General features: G+C 38.2%; 1 protein-coding gene across 2 annotated transcripts in view; it reads right to left on the reverse strand.

Moving 5' to 3' along the window:
• Window positions 1–747: 747 nt before the first annotated feature.
• LOC106905162 (chloride channel protein 2-like) overlaps window positions 748–24,607 on the reverse strand; it is a 103,278-nt gene continuing 79,418 nt past the window's right edge. Inside the window, exons 17-23 of one of the 2 annotated variants that reach the window (XM_088011711.1) lie at window positions 24,383–24,561; window positions 22,758–22,869; window positions 21,136–21,206; window positions 13,577–13,615; window positions 11,681–11,785; window positions 6,353–6,439; window positions 748–3,244 (exon numbers count right to left, since the gene is read on the reverse strand). In XM_088011711.1, coding sequence (XP_087867837.1) covers window positions 3,050–3,244; window positions 6,353–6,439; window positions 11,681–11,785; window positions 13,577–13,615; window positions 21,136–21,206; window positions 22,758–22,869; window positions 24,383–24,561 — 788 coding nt within the window. In that variant the 3' untranslated portion in view covers window positions 748–3,049. Of the gene's footprint in view, window positions 3,245–6,352; window positions 6,440–11,680; window positions 11,786–13,576; window positions 13,616–21,135; window positions 21,207–22,757; window positions 22,870–24,370; window positions 24,562–24,607 lie in introns of both variants that reach the window. The other variant, XM_088011710.1, reaches the window with a different exon arrangement.

The raw sequence follows: 24,607 nt of genomic DNA on the forward strand, positions 1-24,607 counted from the left end.
ACCGTCCTACAGAAACGAGCCATTAGAATCATCCATAATGTCGGTTATTATGAGCATACAAACCCACTCTTCATAAAATCCAGAATTCTCAAATTTGACGAGCTTGTAGAATTTAAAATGGCTCAGTTTATGTTCAAAGTATCTAAAAAGTTGTTACCTGAGCACATACAGAGCACGTTTTCTGAAAGAGAAGGGGGGTATAACTTAAGGGGTCACTCAAACTTCAAGATCCGCAATTTTAGAACAACAAGAAAAAGCTTCTGTATTTCAATTAAAGGTGTAAAGTTATGGAACAAGTTACATGAAGATTTAAAACAAAGCAATAGTTTAACACAATTCAAAAGAAAGTACAAAGAGGTAATTTTCAATAGATACACATATGGGTGACAGAAAGCAATAAGGTGTGTATTGCAGATAACTTGGTGTAAGGGTTTAGAAAGACAAACCAGCATAAAATGGGAAAATGTATAGGTAAATATTAGTAACTGTTACTTCTGACTGCCACTTTGATTTTGATTTTTTTAATGACAGTAGGACTCTAAAGTTTCAAGTGTTTAGGGGGTAGGAGTTTATAAGTTCTCACTTCTTCCTACCCCATTTTGAGCATGATATGTTAACTGAAACAAAAAAATCTGTATTTTCTCTTCTTTCTTATGCACTTCTTGTTACTGTGCACTATTTTATTTTTATATTTGTATCATGTTCGAATAAAATTTCATTTCATTTCATGTACAAAAAAAATCAATGTTTTAATTTTCGATGTGAAAAATAACTAGAATTTTGCTCCCCTCTCTTGGTCTTGTTTGGATCTCATGGCTTGCTGTAATGCACAGTCCCATAAGGAGTGGAAAGAAGATCTGGGCTCATCAAAGCCGCTCTGACTGAAGGATGGACGGAAGCACGATAAAACTGACTGTGTGCCTGGGGAGGCTTGGAAGAGAGGAGCAGCTTCGCCACACAGTCTTCCAGATAAGGTTTCCAAAAAGCCCAACTGAGACACCAAGAGTGCAGATTACTGTTGCAATGAGAATTTTAATTTCCAGAGGCTTCTGGGAAACCTTCCTCTACAAACAAAGACCTTACCACGCTACTTCTTCTTGTATAAATCTTTTTTTTACAAAAATAAGGTTATCTTGCATTCATGTCATCAATTAAAACAGGTCTAGAAAATGAGATGAACTACTGTTATTGCACAAATCAATTACCCACAAGCAGATCCACCAACAAAAAGAAAATGTACAACTTGTACTGTGATTAATGCAGGCTGATAAAGAGCCAGCGACCTCTCTCCACAGCAGATGAGATGAGATGAGGTGAAAGGACCCGGCAGAACAATGAGAATCGATGAAAAGGCGCAAACAAATGAACAGAACCAAATGAGACGAGTGCTTTCAGCCCCCCCTGGGGTGAACAGACACCAAGGTTGCCATGGTAGCAACTGCACACTACCGTGAAACACCATCAAGCCACTTACATATTTCGGGACGAGTGCCTGGTCTACATGTCTATGAGGAGCGAAGCAGTTCTGCACCGCTTTTATTCCCACTGATAAAAGAGAAGGAGGCACTTGTGGAATGAGCAAGTTCATTCCTTTAACTTCATTATTCTGGTTCTTCAGTTTGCCATCAGACACACGCCGCAAGCTATCACCCTGTTAGCGTATTCGCATTTCACAAATAAATCTCGACTGTAGAAATGTTTCAGATAGCATGTTAAATATACAAAAATAACTTTTAAATCATTCAAAAAAAAAAAAAAAAAGCGACAAAAAGATAAATATAAAACATGAAAAATCTCCCCAGAAACAAAAAGAGACGAGTCAACAAGGATGATTGGTTAAGACACAAGATCATGATTTCAGATTACAGGAATGATATTAAATATATTAATCTGTAAGTTTCTGAGCCCACAAAGACTCCAATACCCGGTTATAAATCAGGAAACTCATAAAGATTACTGGATAAGAGGGAGACGCAGCAGAATGGCAGAAAATACAGGCACAGGATGGCAAATCCAAGACATCATTCATCCGGCCAATCGTCTGTGTTGCTTTTGGTGCGTTTTGATCGTATAAAATAAATGCCACATGCTTTCTCTCATGCAAAGCTATGCTTTGTCGCTGCAGACACGTCCTATTCTGCAGAACCAAATAAGAAAAGATGCTAAAATCTATTTAAAACCACTGAACACATTGGGAGGCTGGGAGAGTTTTTATAAGGCAATAGAATGGTGGCAAAAATCTTTGCCTGGTCCTAAGGCATGCGTTTAGGATGTTTAGGACAGGACGGAGAAGCTGGAAGAAATGTTTTTCTCTTAATGAACAGAAGGAACTATGGAAGACATGAATTATTAACTGTAAGGTATTTAGTGTTATCTGTCATGTCAGGAATCAGAAAACACAGTGCTGTTACACATTCATGCCTAACAGTAGTCTAACAATACACCAAATTATTCCAAATTATTAAGCAAGTGATATTTTCTCAGATTTTCCTAAATTGTCAATGCAAATGATGGTCAGTATAATTTTCAAGTCATGAACTATTACAGTATAAATCAAATTTTACTGAACAAAGCTCCCAATGAGAACAGTATATTTTTCAAAAATAAAAAAAACCTCAAAATGCACTGTTCCTAATTATTATGCACAGCAGATTTTTTAAACATTTTATGTATTATGAAGAACTGTAAACTCTCCTTTGAATGTGCAGCATTAAGTGGTCACATGTACTAAAATCAAAAGCTATTTCAATGTAAAGCATCTTAACAGACAGAGTTACATGTTAACATAGGAGCCCTTCTTTGATATCACGTGCACAATTCTTGCATCCATTGAACTTGTGAGTTTGTGGATAGATTCTGCTTGGATTTCCTTGCAGGATTTTAGAAATTTAATCTTTAATTCAATTTGCGTATAATTTGGAACACGGTGGATCTGTAGCCCTGAGGAGTTTTGCATGTTTGTAGCTTTGGAGATTAAAGATCTCAATGCATCCTCCACCTCCTCTTCCCCCACCTGCACCTCTTCTTCCCATTTGTCCTCGGCTTTCCCTCACTGGGACTTCTCGTCGGACTCCGACGTGGGTTGTTCTTCTGGCAGTGACACGCTCCTGTGACGGTCCCACAGCTTATGGAGCTCTGTCGCCTCTGTCTTGTTCCTGCTGGTCCCACTGTTCCGGAAGCTGGCCAGAGGCGGATGCAGCTTCGCGCCTTTTACTGTCACAGTGCCCTCGATGGCTTTGCGTAGCTGAAAGAATAAAGACAAGTTTAGAAAAACAAAAAGGAATGAAAAAAGAGTTCGGAACAATGTTTTAGCTGACGTTCATCCTAAGTTGGAAAGGGAAACCAGAAATATACCCAGTCCAGTCCATCAGTTGGTTAAGTTCTACTGTTAGTTTCTTTGGGACTCTTTTTTTGTGTCGAGTTAAACTCTGATGTAGGGCTGAAACGATTCCTCGAATGATTCGAGTACCTCGATTACTAAAATTCCTCGAGGAAAATTTACCTGCCTCGAAGCTTCGTTAATTTATGTTTTATTAGTTAGCGCACCGTGTTCCGGCCGGGACTTCATTTGCGTTGCGCGGAGCTCTCACTTCCGCCTCTGAGTTGTTGACAAAAGCTAAGTCTCAGCGGCATAAAGTCCAATCTTCAAGATTGGCCCGTGAGGATTTTATTGATTGATGATAATGCCCGACTTTTTATCGTTTTTGGGGAACCAATAAGCATCCTTAAAATGACTGGGGGAATGCCTGGAGTACGGCAGCATTTCTCCTCCGGGGCTGCTGGTTGAAAGCCAACGGCGGGAAGAGCGCTGAGGTGAGCGGATAGACTGAACAGGGCGGGCGGCTGAGTAGCTGATGCTTACCGTGTAAATGTAGCTTTACCGACGAACCGCACAATAAATTTCATATCCCGGTCTGAAGAAACGGGTGGCGTAGCGCATCGTACATGGCTGGTAGATGAGTTTCTGAGTGTGACCAGTGAAGGTGTCGTAAATATCCCGTATTGCTTCCCCCCGTGTTCGTCCCCCGGTCTAACGGTTCGTCAGTCCGCTGGTCTATTTCCTCCCCTCCACCCCATCTTACGTTCATTCGTCCTCTCCTCCCACTCCAGGCGGCATTTCCCGTATTTTCAAACCCAAAGCGTGACAGGTTAGGTGGCAAGGTGAGTTTAATTAATCTATTAAACTCACTGAAGATGAATACATTAAACTAAAAGCTGGATTGTAGACATTTTTTATAAGCATATTTGTGAGCCTGCCTCTTTGTTATTAAATTCAATATAATTTCAGATTTTTCTATAACTTTTCTTCTGGTTAACTTAGAAAGTGAGCTATTATTGTTACAGGTTAGTTTTCTAAACTACAAAAAAGCAACTGTTAGGGATGCTCAAATATGAAAAATTGGACTGATATTAATACCGGTATTATGCCAGATTTACCAATATTTCATTTTATAATTTTTTTTTATCCGATTACTCGATTAATTGTAAGAATAATCGATAGATTACTCGATTACTAAAATATTAGTTTACAACAGCCCTACTCTGATGTATTTTGATTTCACAAAAGGAAAAGGAAGACTTTTCTTTCTTTTAAATATGAAATATGTGAGGCTCTATATTGCACAAAGAATGTGTTTTGAATATCTTGCAAAAGCATTTAATATAACAGAACTTTATTCTATTTCTGAAAGGTGAAGAACAGTTTTTACATCTGGAATTCTTTGGCTATTTGATTGAAATATTTTTCATTCACTCAATACACACTTTTTTGTTAAGAACTATGATTAGAGTAAAAAATTGGAATCCAGAAAAATTTAAATGCAACATAGTAATAATACTAAAAACAGTTTTGGAAAAATAAAATGGATGTCAAAGTCCCTACATGTGTTTTACTGGAACATGTGTCCCTGAAGGCGTTCTGGCAGGAGGACCATGGATGCTTTCAAGAAAAATCTGGTCTGTGTCTGATCAAGTGTCTGCATTTTTGGAATAAAGCTGAGCAAGCTGTTCCCAGTTGAACTCCACTTGGGCTGCAGGTTGTCACCAGTCCTATTTTTGCTTTGTGAACAAAATCTCAAGATATCAGAAGAGTGTGTGTGTGTGTGTGTTGTTTTAACTGAGTTTCAACTTTCTTTTAGTAGCTCATGTGGTTCAGTTGGCATCTCCAGGCCATGACTGTCAGCCTTCAGCAGAGGGTTGTTCAGCAGCCAGAAATGAAGGAGATGATATAAGATTCAGCTCTTTGAAGTCAGACATCATGGTTTTCAACCAGAAATAGGTGGGCTGGCCTTTTCCTGGTGGGGATATATTTGCCTTCTTGCCTAAGAACAAGAAGGAGCTGCAGAGTGCTGATAGGGAAAGGGGTGTGTGGGTTTCCCTCCAAAATCTTTTACCACTTATAATCAGATCTTGGGATTTGAGGAGGACAATGGAAATATGGATGGATTGATACACTGCTGAGCTATAATTCATAGAAATGCAGGACAAAGTACAAGTCTTTCAATTGGACAGATAAATATATATTTAGCTTTTTTAGCTTCCCATTTATTAGTCACAGAAAAGTATGGCATCCAATTTATTTATTTATGCTAATCATCAATTACAGGAAGAAATCCTTATTTCATCTAAAATTTGTTTCTGACTGATTTTTATCCAAACCAGGCAAGTGGTTATTTAACAAAAAAAAAGAAAGAAAAAAACACTTTTACACTTGAAACTTGAAACAGTTTTCAATGTGCTTGCTTCAAATTCACACAACTTTTTCAGTTAAAAAAACAACAGTCTTTCTGTTTCAGGTTGAAAACACAAGGAAGAAGTTTGGTGATTTCTTCATCATATGTGCTAAACATATTGTGATATAATAGGAATGTCTGTAAAGGAGAACAGCTTTTGTCTGCTATGGACTTTTTATCTGATAGCGGAACAAAGCACAAAAAAGCTTTAAATGTCAGGGTCCGGAAAGCAGTGCCTGCACTTAGCAACAGCCCTCTCTCTACTTCCTGGCCAACTGAAAAAGAGTGAGGTTTTGAGCTGTTAGGGAGGCAGGAGATATGTAACGAGAGGGACGTGGGCAGAGGACAGACGGAGACAATAGATAAGAGACAGCAATTTGCAAGAGCCTTATGTCTGCCACAGTAAATCACAGGCAGAAAAGAGGAATCATTAAAGATGACTGAAAGGCCTTTGCGTAACTGTATGCTAGTTTAGCACAGCGACAGCTCTGCTGATGAGACAGTTTTAAAAACAACAAACGCGCTGTCAGTGCTAATGGATGTCACGGATATGAGCAGAATTCGATTCTGCAATGATTATAGATCAATTCTCACAAAAAGGAGGAAAAAGCCAGCCTTACCTCCTTGAGGGAAACCACCCCGATGAGACGGCCGATGCTGGTGACGTAGGCGTGGTCGAGGCCCAGCAGGGAGAAAATGGTGTGAGTCTACGGGAGATGAAAGATAGAATTAATCTTTAGATCCAACCAGAACCTTCACAGAGACAGCTCTGTGAATGTTTCAGGCTTGAAATGGAGCTCATTTAAGGAAATGCACCACTGACTTTAATTATCCAACACTTCATTCACAAGACACTCACTGAACATGTTCAGCTAAATTGGATACAGATACTTTGGACATCCCTGGACACACTTCCAAGAACATTCACACTTTAAAAAGGGAGAAAAAATACTATCCCTGCAGTTGCTAATTAGCCAAAGCTAATTACCTTCACAGTTGGAAAATTGGATCCTTTTAAACCGCACATAAAAAAACCTTTTGTTATGGAACAATAATGAACCAAATTTTGTAGCAAAGCATCTTTATTAGCACAGTAGGCAACACAAGAGGTTTAACAGCCACATAAGAGCTGCAACTGTATGTGGAGATGCCAAATAGCTAGAAGCTAAAAATGGAAAGCTGAACAAAGGAACCAACACGTGTTGAAGTGAGATAAAAGTGAAAACTTGTGGTTCATTATCAGCCTGTTTCAAAATTTTTGGAATGATCAGACACTTGACAATTCTATAATTTTTGTTATTTAACAATTAAAACTGAAGAAAATCTGTCATGATGTAAATTTTCATGCTACCGGACATGAACATCTTACCCTATGCATAATATACATAACGGATGTGCTGAAATAAAAATTTGCCTCGATATTAACATCTGATTTTAATATAGCTGTAGATAAGTGATTGTACTATGGTGGCCAAGATGCACAAACACACTGTAAACAGGTGTAAACGCACAGCCAATGAAACAAATACTGCAAACAGAAATTCCTGCATTCACAGAAAAAAGAAGCAAAAACATAAATAACAGAACAAATTCAAATGAAGAATGCTGCAATCATAAACAACACGCTGGACCCAGACAGAGCTGCCTAATGGAGTCAACCTTACATAAAAAGCCACTAAGCCTTTCTATTTTAGCTGGCTGCTCTGTGATTTTTTTTCCGATGAACTGCTGTTATTTTATAGTGCCACTGGTGAGGCTGTGAGATGAGCAGACTGTTGCTTTCAGTCAAATAGTTATAACAGCGATAAATACGTTTAAATGGCAGTTATGCAAGACTGGCAACAAGCTGATGGACTTGATAAAAATCTAAATCTAAAAACACAACAAAAAACAGTGAGATTTATTACCAACACTGCAATATTAATGATATTTAATGACATCTTCATTACTGTTGTTACTTGTTTCACTTTATTTAATGACACTGTAATAACACTTAATGACATTTTCATAACTATTGCTACTTGTTTCACTTTACTCGAGGTAAAAGATAATATTAAAGACACTGCAGTAACACTTAATGACATATTCATAACTGGTGCTATTTGTTCCACTTTACTTGATGTAAAAGAAATTGTTAATGACTGTTATTAAATCATTTGACAGTGTAATAAAGATTAATGAAATCTTTACTGTTGGTCGTACTTGTTTCGCTTTATTTCAGGTAGTGGAAATATCGATCACTGTTTTGTTAAAGTTTTTTATAGTGTAATAATTAAATCGCTATGACTACTATTATGATCCATTTATGAGATGATTCTTGGTTAATGTCAAGTTGACATAAAGATAATTTTGTCTAGGCTAATAAGTTGTCATAACAAAGACATTTTTGTCTAGATTAATGTCAAGTTGTCATAAAGACATTTTGAATAATGTCAACCTTGTATTAAAAGTGTCATGATTTACCGAATGACACTTTATGACAACAGTCATATATATTCATGAAGACTTACTCATGTTCATGACAGGTGTTATGTTAGTCTTATTCACATCCCGTCAAATAAAGTGTTACCGGAAATACATAAAATAAAACGGCTCCTTTATTCTTGTTTTTCTGCTTTAATCAAAAGCAGTTAAATGGTGGCATGTTTACTCAAGGTCATTATACTTATCATGCCTATTTGTTGAATTATGCCCATTGACTAGTGAACAAATGTTCTCGGTGCATTAGGACCTGTAGAGTTTCTTGCTCAGATATCAAAAATGTAAATTTTATAATCTTTTAACATGTCTATAGTCAGCTTTGCATTGAGACACGGAGCTCCATCATGCTCAACACTCTGACCCCATTCTTCATTGTGGCCAGTGTTCTTAGGCTGATCTGAGATCTGTGAGTGAGCTACCACATGTTTGAGTTCATCTATCCTCAAGAAAGATTAGACACTGCATCAGATTTAGCCAGTGACTAATTGTCTAATTAGTCACTGGCACTCTACCTCATCTATAGAGTGTAAGGCAGACACGTCTTAATGACAGGATGTCACATAAACTGTATCACGTTCTTCACTGTTGCTATTCACCTTTTACTTGTTGGGGTTTTATGATGCATCAGACACTGGGAAGGGAGAGTCATCAGAGGAAGTAACTTTGTCCCAAACCTCTGCTGTCTATCCTTGTCTTTTCTGGAGAATTGAGTCTGTTATTGATGGGTTTTTTTTAAACAAAATGGTTCCTTTCTTGACACTTTCTGTCATAAGTTTGCTTTATTATGCGGATGTACTTAAGTCCACCTGCTATAATGTTGAAGAAGCTCTTTACTGGTTGCAAGACTCTCTAGCAAGAGATGCTGGACAACCTTGGACTTCCTGAAGCCTCCTTTACTGACATTTAACTTCTCATCATGAGAAGTTAAATGTCTCATGGTGACATTTAACTTCTCATGGTGTTAAATGAGAAGTTTATGACAACAGTCATATATATTCATATTCCATTGCTTCTTGGAATATTCCAAGAAGCAATATTCCACTTCTTGGAATATTTCTTCCAAGAAGTGCAATATTCTTGGAAGCAATTTATTTTTCCGCATGTGACTTTTATAACACTAAGTGATGATCACTGCATGCTTTCCTTTGAAGTGAACCATTGCTAACGCAAGTTAATGAATTCAAGCACATGTACTTTTACAGCAATCCATTTGCTAATCAGAAGAATCAAATCATTTTAGATGCTCTTGTGACAATAACAAAGGAGAAAAATGCTTAATGACATATTCTTTAGTCAAAAAAAGTCTTTTTACGTGGAACTAATTAATATGCATTTGATCAGCACACACCGTAGATTAAAAACTATGTGTACCATCAGGACAAAAACTGCTGCCACCAAGTTGGAAGCCTAATAAGTAGGTGACCTGGTTGAAGTCCAGCCAAAGAAATTGAGCTTAATGGGAAATATCCCAGACATAGAACTGAAGGGAGATGAATCATCGTGGAATTCCCAGGCTGCTAGGTTGGCAATAGACAATTAAAACCTATTAAAAGATTAAAAACATATACATTTCTGCTCTACTTCATCCTTTAGCCTGATTATAGTATTTACTATTTCCAATTGGAATCTACAAAGTGATTTTACACTGGAATAGGGTGAATTTGTGCAGCTAGAGAAAAATAAAAAGACTGAATCTTCAACTACTTTTCTGCTGGATAAGATGGTTTTTATTTCTGAGGCAAGCTGCACTTTAGTTTTGGGAGACTTTCCCCATCTGGGATAGCTGGAATTGATCCCACAGAGCACAGAAAATAAAGGCTGTGCCAAGAAAAATATTGTTGAGTGTTCTTTAGGCCACGGTAAGCTGCAATGTAATTTGTCAAATAGGTATCCCAGAGGAGAATGCAGCAGCTTCAGTGAGGACGCCAGCATCTCTTTAAATTGAGGTGCATTGATTGATGCCACTGCACAGGCTTTTTCACAATCAACTGATCAGCAGCACACTAATTATCAGCAACCAGAGATCCCAGCTACAACCTGTGTTTATATTTATTCCACAGTCATTTGGCACACAAACGTAGAAAGAATTCCACCAACTATCATCAATGAATAAATGAGTCAATCATCAGAAGAAGTACCTTTGCATTTTCTTCTAAAAGTGATGGCACTGTTTATGTTGAGGGAGATTGTGTGTGATGTTGACTTTTTGCAGGATGCAGTGAAAGGAGGGAAGCGAGATGTATTGGTGCAGGATCCCTCGCTCTTAAATGTTTAAAGAGTATTCATACGGAGCCCCGAAGACTTTGGAGAGCCACAGTAGCATTATAGATGGGAGACATTAGGTGCTGCCATGGCTGCTGGCAAGTCAAAGGAGCTCTATGCAGGTGCACTCTGTATGAAGTTTTTCAACCCACAGCTGTGTTTGTGTGACTGTAGACTGAGCCTCCTCAGGGCTGCAGAAATGTGAAGCAGGAAAGAAAATAAAGAATGAAGCTCCTCTCTTTCACTCAGCAGGTAATGAACTTTAACTTCAATTGTCCTTTGCTACTGTTTATATGATGCTTTAGTTTTGCACATCTAAAAATTTAAATATCTGCCATTCTTCACAAATTAGCTCAAACTTAGTAAATGTAAATTATTAAGTCTCACCACAAATAGTTTTTTGATTTAGGTCTGGATTTTGACTGGGCCTTTTGAACATGTGACCATATTTTAATGTGAACCATTTAATTGAAGCGCCTGCTGTATGTGTAGGTTTTTTTGGTTCTGGAAGGTAAACTTATTCATCCCATCAGCCCTTTATTAGAGTGTTTCCCAACCCTGATCCTCAAGGCACACTGGCCTGCATGTTTTAGGTATTTCCTTGCTGCAGCCCAGCTGATTTCAATTGATAACTGATTAACAGGCGTTTCCTGAACTGCAATCAGTTGAGTCAGGCACATTAAATCAAGGAAACCTCTAAAACATGCAGGACAGTGTGCCTTGAGGACCAGGGTTGGGAAACACTGCGTTAGTATACCAGATGAAGAAAGGAATTCCCACAGCATGATGCTGCCACCACCAAAATGCTTGACAGTATGATGTGTCCAGGATGGTGTGCCGTTCTAGTTTTCCACCACACAAAGTTATTTGAAAGCAAAAGATTGGTCTCATCTGATCAGAACACTGATTGGTGTCAAAATACAATTTGAAAAGTGTGCACATCACACCACACTTTTCAGATTTCCCTCCACTTCACAATAATGTGCTACTTTATGTTGGTCTACCATAAAACCTCGGCATTGATGCTTATAACATGACACTGTGAGGAAACGGTCATGGGTTGTGAATACTGTAAAGCTTCAAGGCTCTGTATAGCTCAGAGTGGCCACTGGCTAATCCCTCTAAACACTGAGAAACACACCCATCAGGAAGGATGCACTTCTATGCACAAAGAGGGTAAACAGCAGCTGTAGCTCCAATCAGACCTTATGCAGCAAAGTGTGCGCCACCAGCTGAAAGGGGGCGGGGTCAATCTTGCAGTTGTTGAAGTTGACTTGCTCATCAAGCTGCCTCTCCTCCCACTCTGGAATCTGCAAATCACACAGATTTGGAAGATCAGAGATGACCAGCAAAAATTTAAAAAGACAGAAAGATGGCAAAAACAGTGAAGTGCTTTGCAGTAGTGTCAGTGGTCAATGTACCTCGATTAACGGGATTTTAAACATTCTCAGTAATAAAAAAAACTCCCACATTTAGAACCTGTCTTTATTGGCTGTACATCTTTGTGGTTAGGCTGTAAAAAAAAAAAGCGTGTTCCGAAAATACTGACAACAGATGAAGCCTTTATGACTAATATCAGCCTGTGATCAGCTGACAAAAGCATCATATTTTCCAAACCACTATTTGACACATCACATCCATTTAGTGGCACAGATGCAGCGCTGAGCGATTATAAATCAAAGGTAACCTACACTGCAATGCTGCTCAGCACCAGAGGCAAACAAAGAGAGACAAAGACAGAAGCTGTGACATGGCAGATTTATGAAAGGTGAACGTTATTTGAGTGAACGAAAGGAAGAAAAAAAAAAGGGTGAGGAATATGTTTCTGACAGAAAGGAAATGAGAGGTTCTGTTGATGGATGAATTATGAATGATGTCATATCCAAAAATATACGACTCCAGGGTAAGTGACCCATCTGGGCACATTGAAAAAAGTGAAGGGCCAAGGTTTGTCGGACTGTGATGACATCAAGCGTAACCAGAGTTTCCAGTAAGACAAACATAGGCTTTGAAATGAGAAGAGATGGAATGAAAAGTAGTCTCCATGTATCGAAGACTTGAAAGAAGTTCTTCAGTGTGACACCAGCATAAACACTAACCCTCGAAATCAGCAGATAAATCCCACCTACAAGATGATCACAACTAAAATATAATTTCAACAACCACTTTCTTAAAAGGCTACATGTATGCTTGTTTGGAAAAGTTGCAAACTCTTAAAACATAAAAAACAGATTCCAACTGCAGTATTTGTTACTATCAAATGTAGCTCAAATAATAAAATATTAAAATGATCAAACCTGAATCAGATAAATCAATAGAGGAGATTTACAGCTAAATATTAATGAAATCTTTACTAAATTTACGAACATACAAATGAGACATTAAGGTAATCAGTAAACAAAGAGAATCATAGAATCCACAGTAGACTGAATAACTGAAGACCAGTTCGTTTCTGTGATTTGAAAAACATTTGCATTATTTAAAAAAATAAAATAAAAGGTGATTCTCAAAAGCATACCTTCAACCTACTTTGTCTCATAGTTGTGAACCCAATGTAGTATATCATCATGTGATGCATTGCTACATATTTGGTAACCATTTTAGTAATAATGATAAAAAAAATACTCATAAAAAGCAAGACGTAGAAAATCATTTTTCCCTAAAAATAGTCCATTCTTCCAAGTGTTCATTCTCTCCAAATTACCAAATAAAATCCTCCACTTACGTTTCTATGAACAGAGTTCTCATTTACAGAACAGCACACACCATGCTTGGCAGTTTATTCATCACAACTTTGAAATTGAACTCCTCTTACATTACTGAAGATTCAGTCAGGGACAGAAAGGTAGTAACAATAACCTCCATGATTTCCCTCATGGTCATGTCTTGGAGGGTGCCCCTACAACTGCTGCGCCCCATTTCCTTTCTGGACAGCTCAATTCTTCAAACACTAACTCAGATTACCTTAAAGACATCATCAGGGACATTTTTAAGAGCTGTCAAGATGTATAATATTGTATTGTTCTGCTGGGAGAGAGCTGCTATTAGTTGGGAAGTCTGTGCCACAATACAAACATTGTGTCATCAACTCTGGGTCTTACCTCACAAAGTGTCATGTCGCCTTCCACATCTCCATCATCCTGTAGATGAGAAGCAATAGAAGAGAAATCAGTAACATGAATTTAGGATATTTCACGTTTTAGCTAAAAACAGCTAAAACATGAACCAAGTACATCAGAAACGGATGGTAAACAAATGAAAGAGAGTTCTGGTTTCTTTGTTACTTTCTTAAATATTTCTCATTTCCAGTTCTACCCTCTAGGCTACAGCTGTGAACAGAAGGCAGAAACACATGGAAGACATCAAGAATGTTATACTGCACCAATGTCTTGTGACAAATGGACAGGAATGGGACTAAAAGAGTGACAGGAGCACATTTAATAAGTGCGCGAGATGTGATATATGAGATGTCATAGTATATGATCATTATAAAGAAGGATCTGTGGTAAGTTTCAATAGAAAGCCCGATATCATTGTTTGACAAGTTTGAGTCGAACCAGTAAACACACTCTTTGCAGGCGACCAAATTAAAACCCGCAGAGATCTGGGTGAGGAGAACGATAATGTAAGGCGTTAATTCATGCCTCTGTGACAAAGTATGACAAATTAGCATCGAAGTAAAGATGAGTTAAATAAATAAATCAGGTAATCCATCCTTTATTGCAGAAACCATTTCAAACTGAAAACTGAAATCCAGCCATAATCATATACATTACATGGAGTGGGGAGAAACATTCTAAGCTTGATTTCCTTTAGCATTTCACAAAGTTGGAACATTTAGAGAGTTTGGTAATTCGGGTTTGAAGACAGACATCTTTGATTTGTTTTAATGAAGTTTTTTCAACATCCGTCCCAAACATCTCAATAAATAAAGTGATGTTGTGAGGACTTGGTAACCCCATGCTTTGCTGCAGAGTTTTTTTATCCTCCCTTATCATCCTACTCACTCTCTGTGGGGACGAGATTAATATGAGTCCTTGTCCAGCTCAGTGTCCAGTGGCTAGAAGAACTGTGACTCTGTGTTACATGATAGTAATACCCCTATTATATGGGGTTAGGGTTAGGGTAAAGAATGATGGATTGCTAATTATAATTTCTTGAATCCTAATAAGTAACTGAAAACAACAATGCATAATGTACTTTTCATCATCTTTAACAAATTGTTAGGGGTACCAACAATTGTCCCACTGGGAATTTTAAAAAGTCCCATCTTGACAAGTGATTTTTCTCCCTATTGAGTACATGTTCTCAAAATGACATGTTCTGAATTTATTTTATTGTGTGACCACGCTGCTACACTGCTGGCTTTTTTCACCACCCATTTGTATCTTTGTGAGGAAGATACAACTTTTGTTTTATTTGAAGATGTATGATTGGAAGTGAATCAAAACAGCGGTGGCTGCAGCAAACTGCCAGTAGGGTAAACACTTTATTTCTCTCTGCCCACTCACAAAATCCCCCAGCTTTCCAAATTAGAATCTTCACAGACATTATCACACATGTGGGGCAATATTAGACTATTAGACTGGTTGATGTTGCTCAACATCCATATAAATGTTCTGCTTATTTAAGTGTAGGTTGGATAAGTCATCAATGAGATGATAAAGTAATCAAAGTCAAAGTTTTAATAAATTTCAAAAAAGGGAATGATCAAAACTGCATTGTCTAGTTATACCACAGCGCAGGTAAACTGGTAAACATACTGCAGGAAATGTTTAGCTGTTATGACTTTGTGTCAGACAGATAGTTACAGTTCTCAGTTTTTGAGCAGCTCACTTTCTATCTTTAAAACTTGCGTGTAGTGAATAAAAAAATTCAACTGCCTAAAAGCAAACAAAAAATTCTCTCTTTAAAGTTTTCTAAAATTAGTTTGTGCAAACCAGTCATCATCACATTATATACATTAATTTTTTTCCTGAGAAATTCACCCTCCTCTCTTAGTTATCTAAAATTACACAAGAACTCCATCCTGTTCCCTCCATACTCTGCTTATCAGATGCCTGGAGGACATTTTTAATGGAGTTGGTGTCTTTGTAACACTGCTTAGAATTTGCTTCCATTAAGATCCAACCAGGCACCAGTAACGTTCGACTTCGATGACCCGAGTAGTACAAAGTGAAACGACGCAGAAATACAAACATGAACTTAAAACAAATCAAACATTTCATTGTGTACCAGATAGACAACAAAATGAAATGTTTCTCTGCAATCACCAACACAAACTAGATAATATAAAAATAAGTGAAAAAAATCTCAACAGTTCCTGCAAACTTGCTGAAACAGAAATCTGCTATAAAGCTCCCCTCACTATCCTCTGCAGGGTCTTTCTTTTCTGCCATGTTGCAGCTAAAGTACTAGTACCATGACACTCCTGAGCTTAAGTCACGATAGCAGTTTTTTCATTCATCTGGAATGTTTCTGCACTGCATCCTTTGGGTCAGGAAGGGGTACCAAAAAAGCAGTGCAAAGCTGCTTTAGTTCCAGTTTATTCTCCACAAACAGCTCGCTTGGTTGCGTGTAAAACACTGAAACACTGTCTGTTAAACTTTACACAATAAATAAATTGCAAAGAACAAGCTTTTCACTTTTTTAGTCAGCAAACTTCCACTTTGCAAACATTTGCATTCTAATTAGGCCAAATGTGAGGTTATAAACAGTTGCTGTAATCAGTTTTAGTGAGCCAAGACCATAAATTTTTATTTCCATGCTGACTAAACAAAAACAAATGGCAGCATAGTTGTAAAGTAGAGCAAGAGAGAAGCTTTGACTCACTTTTCAAACTGCATTTTTAATGGAAGGCCCTCCAGTTTGTGAAGCCGGATGCAAAAATACGGAGATGTATCTAATCGGGCTCAGGGGTTGAAGGCTCCAGATGTTGTGGGGACTTTGCTTATTGTGTCTCTGTTTCAGAGATAATTGTTGAGTTCTCGAGTTATTTTTCATAACTCGAGAATACAACGTTGGATAAACATGTCAAACCAGTTTTGGAATCCCACATTCTCCATTTTAATAAAATTATGTAGAATTATTTCTACAATTTGTTTATTTGAGCCACTGGTTAAATTTGTTTTTATTTTACAGACACGTTGAAAAATTGAACCAACACAACTGTGGTCGTTTTACAGCCCCTTACAAAAGTACTCAGTCTTCTGATGGCAATTTTTGTCAATAATATTTCTCAATAACTTGCATAAACTCAACAAAAAGATGGACAAAGAAAAAGATGGAAATTGTCAGGAAAAAAAATTAAAAAGGAAAAATACAAGCCCACAAGCGATTATAAATAAAGCACGAGGGAAGTAAGAGTGGGAGAAGAATAATGAGAGAAAACAGCGAGGAAGGAAACATCAATCTGTGCAACAGGCTCCTGATGTCATCTGCCCTGCATTAATATTTCACAGTCACAATAGAACAATGAAGGGCAGGCGGGCGCTGTGGGCAAGATGACGGCGCAACAAAAAACTGGAGGAGGGCCTCGAAAAAGTCGCCAAGCATGACAAAGATGTGCAATGGGGAGCACAAATCAAGGAATGGCAAAAGAACTGAGAATAGAGCTGCTGAAGGGTCAGGGCTGAAGCCATAAGTTGATCTACCATCTACTGCAGGGATTCAAAACCTGAAATGATTCCACGAACAGGTCTCTCTGAAAGGCAGGAATGATTAACATGCTCCTTGGTTCCCTAAAAACCCAAAAAGATTCCTTGGTCCAACTCCTGCACCATCTGCCTAAGCACAGACTTAGCGATGAGCTTCACAAGTATACCCTTCAATCATTGATTAAAATCATAACTGGCAGCAGCAGATGAAGCACATTGACTGCTGTCCATCAATTAATAATAAACATTATAAATAAATACTGACAGACTTGAAAATCTGACATGAAGTAAAATTGCCTTTTGTAATTTTGCCTCCTAAGGTTATGGTAATTACTGTGTTTAAAGAAAATGTAATATTGTCTGAACATTTCAAATTAAGGCCAATTTTTCCAGTCTGTGAATAAACTCCAACCCTTGGGGTGTGGAAGTTGAGCAAATTGGTGACCTGGTGCTGCTCTGGCTTTAACCAAATATTGTGGCATGCTGTCATCAGGGGCTGCAGTGATGGTGGTTGTTCTAGTGCCATGGAAAAACCAGGACGGTATGGAACAAGTCGCCAGAGCAGAAGCGGACAAAAACCCCCAACACAAACAGCCCATCAATTTCTGAGAAAATTGAGATTTTTTATTTTTTTTGCAAAATATACAAGTTTAAGTCATAAAGATTGGGATTCCAATTTCACAAAAACAGAGTAGCTTGGCAGTGATGCCAATTGGAGGCGTATTCATCTCTGACCTTCAGTTCACTTTTCCTAGTGATATGACATCTTTTTTTACCGCAGGGAGTTATTACTGCTTATAACTTCAAAGAACCTCACTCTAAAATATCTAAAGTAATCCTTTAAGGTAGGTCTAATTTAGGCTGTGTGGTCATACAACATTAAGAAAATATCTTTATGGAGCAGAACTGGACATGGTTCTGAACTCAGCTTGATGAGATGCATGGTTGAAGCCCACAATACTGTCAGTGGTTTTCCTTTCTCTGTTAACAAAACTGATCAGTGTCATTTATCAGCAGCATACTTTGGTTGTACACACACACACACACACACACACGCACACACACACACACACACACACACACACACACACGCACACACACACACACACGCACTCACTCACACACAGACTGAGGCGATGCATGAGTAATGACATGACATCCCTGCACTGCAGAATGATTAAAATTTTGTACAGACTTCAATAATTGGGCTGATGGAGCCCTTTCAGTGCTTCAAGTCCAAATCAATAATACTTCTAATAGAGTTACACTAACATGATCTGAACTGTAATTCTGTCATAAGAAGGATGCAATGTTTTATTCTGATCAAGTCATTTTCAAGGAAAAAGTTTCTTAAAAATGTAGTTGGGAGATCTAGAGAATTAGCTGCAGATTTTCTGATGCATGGATCATTATATTTTTCCTTGATCATTTCCAACCACTGGCAGCTTAAATAAAACACTTTTGAAGCTCAAAATGAACACACTGGTACTGGGTATTATGCTAACATTGAGATGGAGGTGCAGCTTAACCTTGTGAAGTGGGTGCTTCCTTATAAATTAAAAAGTCAACAGTGCAATTTACAAAATCTCACTGTCAAAGGTTGGAACCAATAAAGACAAATATCCAGTTGGTAAATCTTTATAAAATAGGCCATTATTAAATGCATCCTTGGATTCTTCAAGCAAATATTACCACTGAAATTTATGTTCCTATTATAAAGCTTCCCAAATGATTTAAAAAACAATCAGAGAAAATAAATAAAAACTAAAATGAAAAAAGAAATAAAAAAATTGGTTGCTACAAAAACTCCTCATGGGCTAACTGTATTTTGAAATTGTTGAAGTGCATCCAGTCAGAATAAGATTACAGCTTACAGTCAGTAACAAACTGAACCGAGTTGTTGCACCATACATCTGCCTGTGCTTTTTAATACTGGACCCATACAGGAATGTTTGAGAAACAAATGTGCTCACCACAAAGAAACCCCTTAGGCTGGGAGGTGGCTCCTAGTGAATGAAATGATATGTGATGAGCGGAGAACAACATTACTGGATGCTCACTGATGCTTTCAAACAGGTGAATGCATTCAGACGGATTTATGTTAAAATAAACTGTGTTTGATTTGAGCAACTGAAATTATCTGTCATGCAAAGTCGGCTGATCCAGTGAAATAATTCCCAATTCCCAATTAAATGCTCATTTCACTGATTGACATGCATTGCTGCTTGAATAATTGGACGACGGATTAAATCCCACACTGATATTTTTGGAGGATGCATCATTTAGTTTGAGGTGGTGTCAGCTCTTTATCAATTATCTGAAATTAAATATAATGCTACATGAAAGGATTCAACCTGATGTCGCTCTATGTAGTTAAATATATGGGGTGAAAGAAATGGTTACAAGAGTGTAAAGGATTATTTATTAGGTCACTCCAGAAACAGGGCGGGGCCTGCTCTGGGAGGCAGTCACTGATTGGACACCTCGGGTGACATCCATGATGAAAGGCAGCATGCTTGACTGAAATATGCAGAACACTTGACCACAACTCCACTGAAAATTGGCTGTAGTCTTTGCCAAATGGACCATATTGTCAAAATGGACGAAGAGCTTTCTGTAATGTTTCTGTATATTTGGAACAAAACGCATCAAGTTAAAGTGGTTTCTTTTCCTACATGCTGTAGAAGAGCAGCTGATGTCTCGCCTTTAAGCAGCTCTGACACTAAAGAAGTCATTATATCAAGATGATTAAAAGTTCAAACACAAACACAGCTTCCTAACTTTTATAAATTTCTTTCAAAAATTGTTTATCTTCAGAGTTAAAAATGTAATTTGGTTGAGGAATTATACTGTAAGGTCTACAAAAACACTAATTATGTGGGTTATAATTGCTTATTACTTATGGTCAGAGGTTCAAAGCATCTTATTGGTATATGTTGTATATGTTGGCATGCCAGTGTTTTCCCCCCCTTGTTCTATGTGGTCCATTGTCCAAGGTAAAAATAATTTTTTTAACTGATGATACAAGGACACTTTGAGGCAGTGGAATCAATACAAAGCAGCAGTGTCATGTTAGCAGTCAAGTGTTCTGTATGTCTCCTGACCAGCAGGAGACATACTGCTGGTCAGGAGACATACTGACCTGCTGGTCAGTATGTCTCATACTGGTCAGTTTCCAGACCATCGGAAACTGGTTAAGCTGTATGGATCAAAGCCAAAACCTACAATATCAACTATTAAAAGAAGAGAAAGGTCACTGGTCAGGTTACAGGTTGGATCAGAAAGAGGATGCTCTACACTGGCACGATGGGACAGCTTTGGCTGAGCTCAGCCCAGATCGCTGTCCATCGGCGTTCGGGATTAGCCCTGAAATGGGATGGCTGTGTGACAATTGATTGATCGGTAGATGGATTGTTGGAGAGCGGATTCCAGGCATGCTGGGAGCCCAGAACGGTGGCTCTTACCACGATGGATATCCGGACTCGTTTGGATGGCCTCCTTTGCTCAGGAGACACTGGGGTCTCCATATTGTTGTTTTTCTTCCATGGTGACCAGAGATAAGCACACAAAGTTAACAACCTGAACGTCACCATGACTTTGTAAATACATTAATATTTTTTTAAAAGCCTCTGGAAAACACTGACATTACAAAACGTCAATGTAGTAAAACAATCCATTTGCAGGATAAAATAAAGTGCAGCAAGACACAAGGCTGAGACAAAGTGAAAGATTTTAAATGGAAGCCACCTAAGATTGTGTGTGAGTGTTTTCTGAATATGCATGTGTGAGAGAGTGGGAGGTACTGTACTGTAAAGCGTGAAGGACTGTTTGTGAGAGATAGGATAGGACTGTGTGGGTGCACTGAATGTGTGAACGGCAGAATGTGAGTCACCGTGTGTGTGTGTGTGTGTGTGTGTGTGTGTGTGTGTGTGCGTGCGTGCGTGTGTGTGTGTTGTGGCTGTGCTCCTGTTGATTGGCTGCATTCAAGGACATGGTTCTCTCACCTCCAGACCTTCTACGTCTGGACTGGAGCAGACCAGGCTCTTCTTCTCTATGCCAGAATGGTCCTGTGGGCCTGCAAAGGGAAAATAGAAACATTTACAATCATTGCTTAACATTGTTTGATCAGTAGATAAATATTCAAACCGATAATGTTCTCCTTACTAGTCATGATTTAATTGTTTTGACAGTAGTTGCACTAAGTCTCTCCAAAGCTTTCTTCCTCAGCCGCCTCTTCCTAGCTGTGACCTAAAATGACCTAAAGATTCTCTCAAACAAACGGAGACATAATGTCTCCAGCTGGTCCATGTCAGTCAAAGCCCGTCTCCCATTGTGACCTGTTTGAAGCACCTTTCCTAGAATCTCTTTATTCAGAGTCTCCTAGACTGCTGAGCTTCTCACTCTCCATTAAAGAAAAGCTGAAATACTTCAACATCAGATTTGGCTCAGCTTTTGTCTGATGAAGGTATAAAAAACATAAGTGATATATACCTTTGGGTTCACAACACTACTAGGGTGAACAATAAACATACTTGCTTCTTTGTGTTTACAAAGTGAGAAATTTATCACCAATAGGAAGAAGGATCAGAAGCCAACTTCAGCATTCAGTAATTACAAACTTTTTTAGTTTGTAATTACTGAATGGTCTTTAAATTACCTTTTGACCCAAAGAACCAACTGACTATTGTACCAGAGAGTCCAACCCAATTTGCCAGTCGCCTTCATAATAAAGTTAACAGAACCAGTACTGTGGTTCTTCCAGGCTATATTTATGTCACTGAACACTTTGACTAGGACAGTCTCAGTACTGCGGTCAGCAGAGAAACCAAACTGAAAGACAAATGGGTTTGTCATTGTTAAACTATTAAAGAGTTTGAAACACAGCTTTTTAAATAATTTTGCTAATGAATGAAAGGTTGAAAATTGACCTGTGAATCTGCAGTAAGGATTTTTCCAGATTGTTAATTTTTATCAGCGGTAACTGATAACTGCCATGTAAAGCCTGGAGGAAAACATCTGATGAGAGGAATGAGTTTACCATTTGAATCAGAGCAGATGCAATGACAGGCAAAGCTTCCTTAAGGAAAGCTGTGGGTAGGAGGAGCTTAATTGATTTTTAATTTCTTCTAAGTTTTTGTGGCTGAGTTGGTGAAATTTAGTAATTTTTTCTGCACTGCTAATTTTGTTTGAATATGAATATCAGTGAAATTGATGTTAATGTGCAAATTAACTCTCTATTTTTATTTTCTATGTAAGGAAGTTGGCAAAGTCATTGCAGGCTCATATAGAGTTCAGTCACAGGAGGGTTTGTCAACCTATCAACTAAGGCACAAGGATCGTTGATGTTTTTTTTTGCTTTATTTAACCAGGTAAACCCCATTGAGATCTAGATCTCATTTTCAAGAGGAACCTGGGCAGAAGTCTGCAATACACAGCAACCTGTTTTTTGCTATTGATTTCTGAAAAGAATGCCTCCTTTGCATGTTTCAAGGTGGAATGACAGTCTCTGTTTATAGATTTCATAGTGAACCTAGAGTCGTGTTTTAGGCCGTTTATGTTCAGCCAGTCAGAAGTCTTCAAGTATTACTTGGATTAAATAATTATCATTACCTTAGTAGTTACTTACTAGTGGGAAGCTCAGTGGGTCTCTCCACAACAGATGATCTTTTCAGTGCAGGTTTCAGAGGCTTCTGACCAGCTGGACGAGTTGGACTGAAGGTGGACTCCTCAGTAGAAATCTAAGCACAAACACAAAGATGAAATCTAAACCACCTAATCTTCCCTTAACGCTCCATCACTCTCACTAACGTCGGACCCATTAGATAAATGAATGTGCTTTCAGCAGAGTGAGGAGATGGAAACAAATCAAGGGAGTGAAGGAGGCAAGACAAAAAAGAAAATGTATACAAAGACACAAGAGGCCAGTGGGAGGAATAAAGTTCAGAGGCTGAATGTGGGGTTGGCTTTGATTTAAAATTTCATGACTGCAGTGGGTTTTCTTTCAGCCATTTCCATGACCTGAAGACATTTTTGCTCAGCTATGTTATTGATGCTCAGAAAGTGAGGAAAACATCTAGTTTCAGCCATAAAGAAGTGATTGCTTATGTGAAAAAAGTGAGAATATTCATTGTTAATGATATTTTTAAAGTTTCCAGTTCCATTATATAAGGTAGTTACACTTGTGTGTCTTACTCCCTATAACTGAATGCATTATTTAACAAAATCTTCTGAGAGTTCCACTAAAAGACAGAAGTGTTTCTCTGATTAGCTGCATTATGTGGGTAATATTGGGGGGAAACCAAGCGTTGCAGAGTAAACAAATAAACTTCTAATTGCTGAATTCATTAGGAGCAGAGTTGTCTTTTAAACATGGGTGTGTGTAGATTGTTGATGACTTAAAATATGGCATTCCTGAAAGACTTGAATAAAAGTGTCCTCACAGCATGTTTCACATTGTTTTCAGGAGTAATGTGCAGTTCTAGTTCTCCTATGTTGCATGCCGTTTTGTAGGACCAAGATATTTAATTCAGTTTCATCTGAGTGGAGCATCTTTCTCAAAGGTTTACTACATCTCCTGCAGGGTTGGTGGCAAACTCTAAATGACCTGGCTTGTTTCAGTGATTATTTTTTACATGTCTCTCTTCCATAGAACAGATTTGTAGTGTATAACTAATAATTGTCCTGTCAATAGACTTTCTGCATCTCTTAGAGCTTCCATGGACCTTTAAGCTTCTTCTATAAGTACTAATGTTCTCATGGTCTGGCCTGCTAGTTTAAAAATATAAAACAAGATGTTTTCAGGTCAACTTTCTCCTTGACCTTTGGTCTTTATGATGTCATCTGTTTTCTGACCTTCTCTAACAAACATTTCAAGGCTTCACAGAAGAACTGGATTTATACTGACACAAACTTAAAGGTGTCCATTTAGTAATCAGGTGGCTTCTGTGGGGAATGGATTTTAATTATGGACATTAAAGTAAAGCTCTTCATATTTGCATCTGTAAACTATTTTTATTAATGTGTTATTTTGTGTTGTTAAAATTTTTGGTTGTAACTTGACACAACAGCAATAAAGTATTTACTAGATTTACTGAATATGTACTGAAGATATTGCCCTGTAAAAATCAACTTCCAAAGTTGAAACAAAAAAGAAATATGAAATGGTTTCACAGAGAATCTAGTACAAATTATTTAACTGCTTCATAAATTCTCTTGTGAATTCCACTTGTCAATAAGAACCTGGAAGCGGACCTCCTGGCTGGCTCGATGGCGCCCATCCTCGCTATCGCTGTTCGACTCATCAGACATGCGTTTTTTCTCTGCTGCAGCTCGTTCCCTGATGTAGTCCATGCGTCTGCTGCGACTGAGCTGTTGGGAGAGCAGCGACTGCAGCTGGGCACGCTCTATGGAGCCCAACAGGATCATTGACTCTGGGTTAGGAGACAGAGATGCATGGGGTGAGAACAAGAGCGATAC

This window comes from Poecilia mexicana, unplaced genomic scaffold, assembly GCF_051168715.1.
Source record: "Poecilia mexicana isolate PSO_F unplaced genomic scaffold, ASM5116871v1 scaffold_13, whole genome shotgun sequence".
Classification (NCBI taxonomy): domain Eukaryota; kingdom Metazoa; phylum Chordata; class Actinopteri; order Cyprinodontiformes; family Poeciliidae; genus Poecilia; species Poecilia mexicana.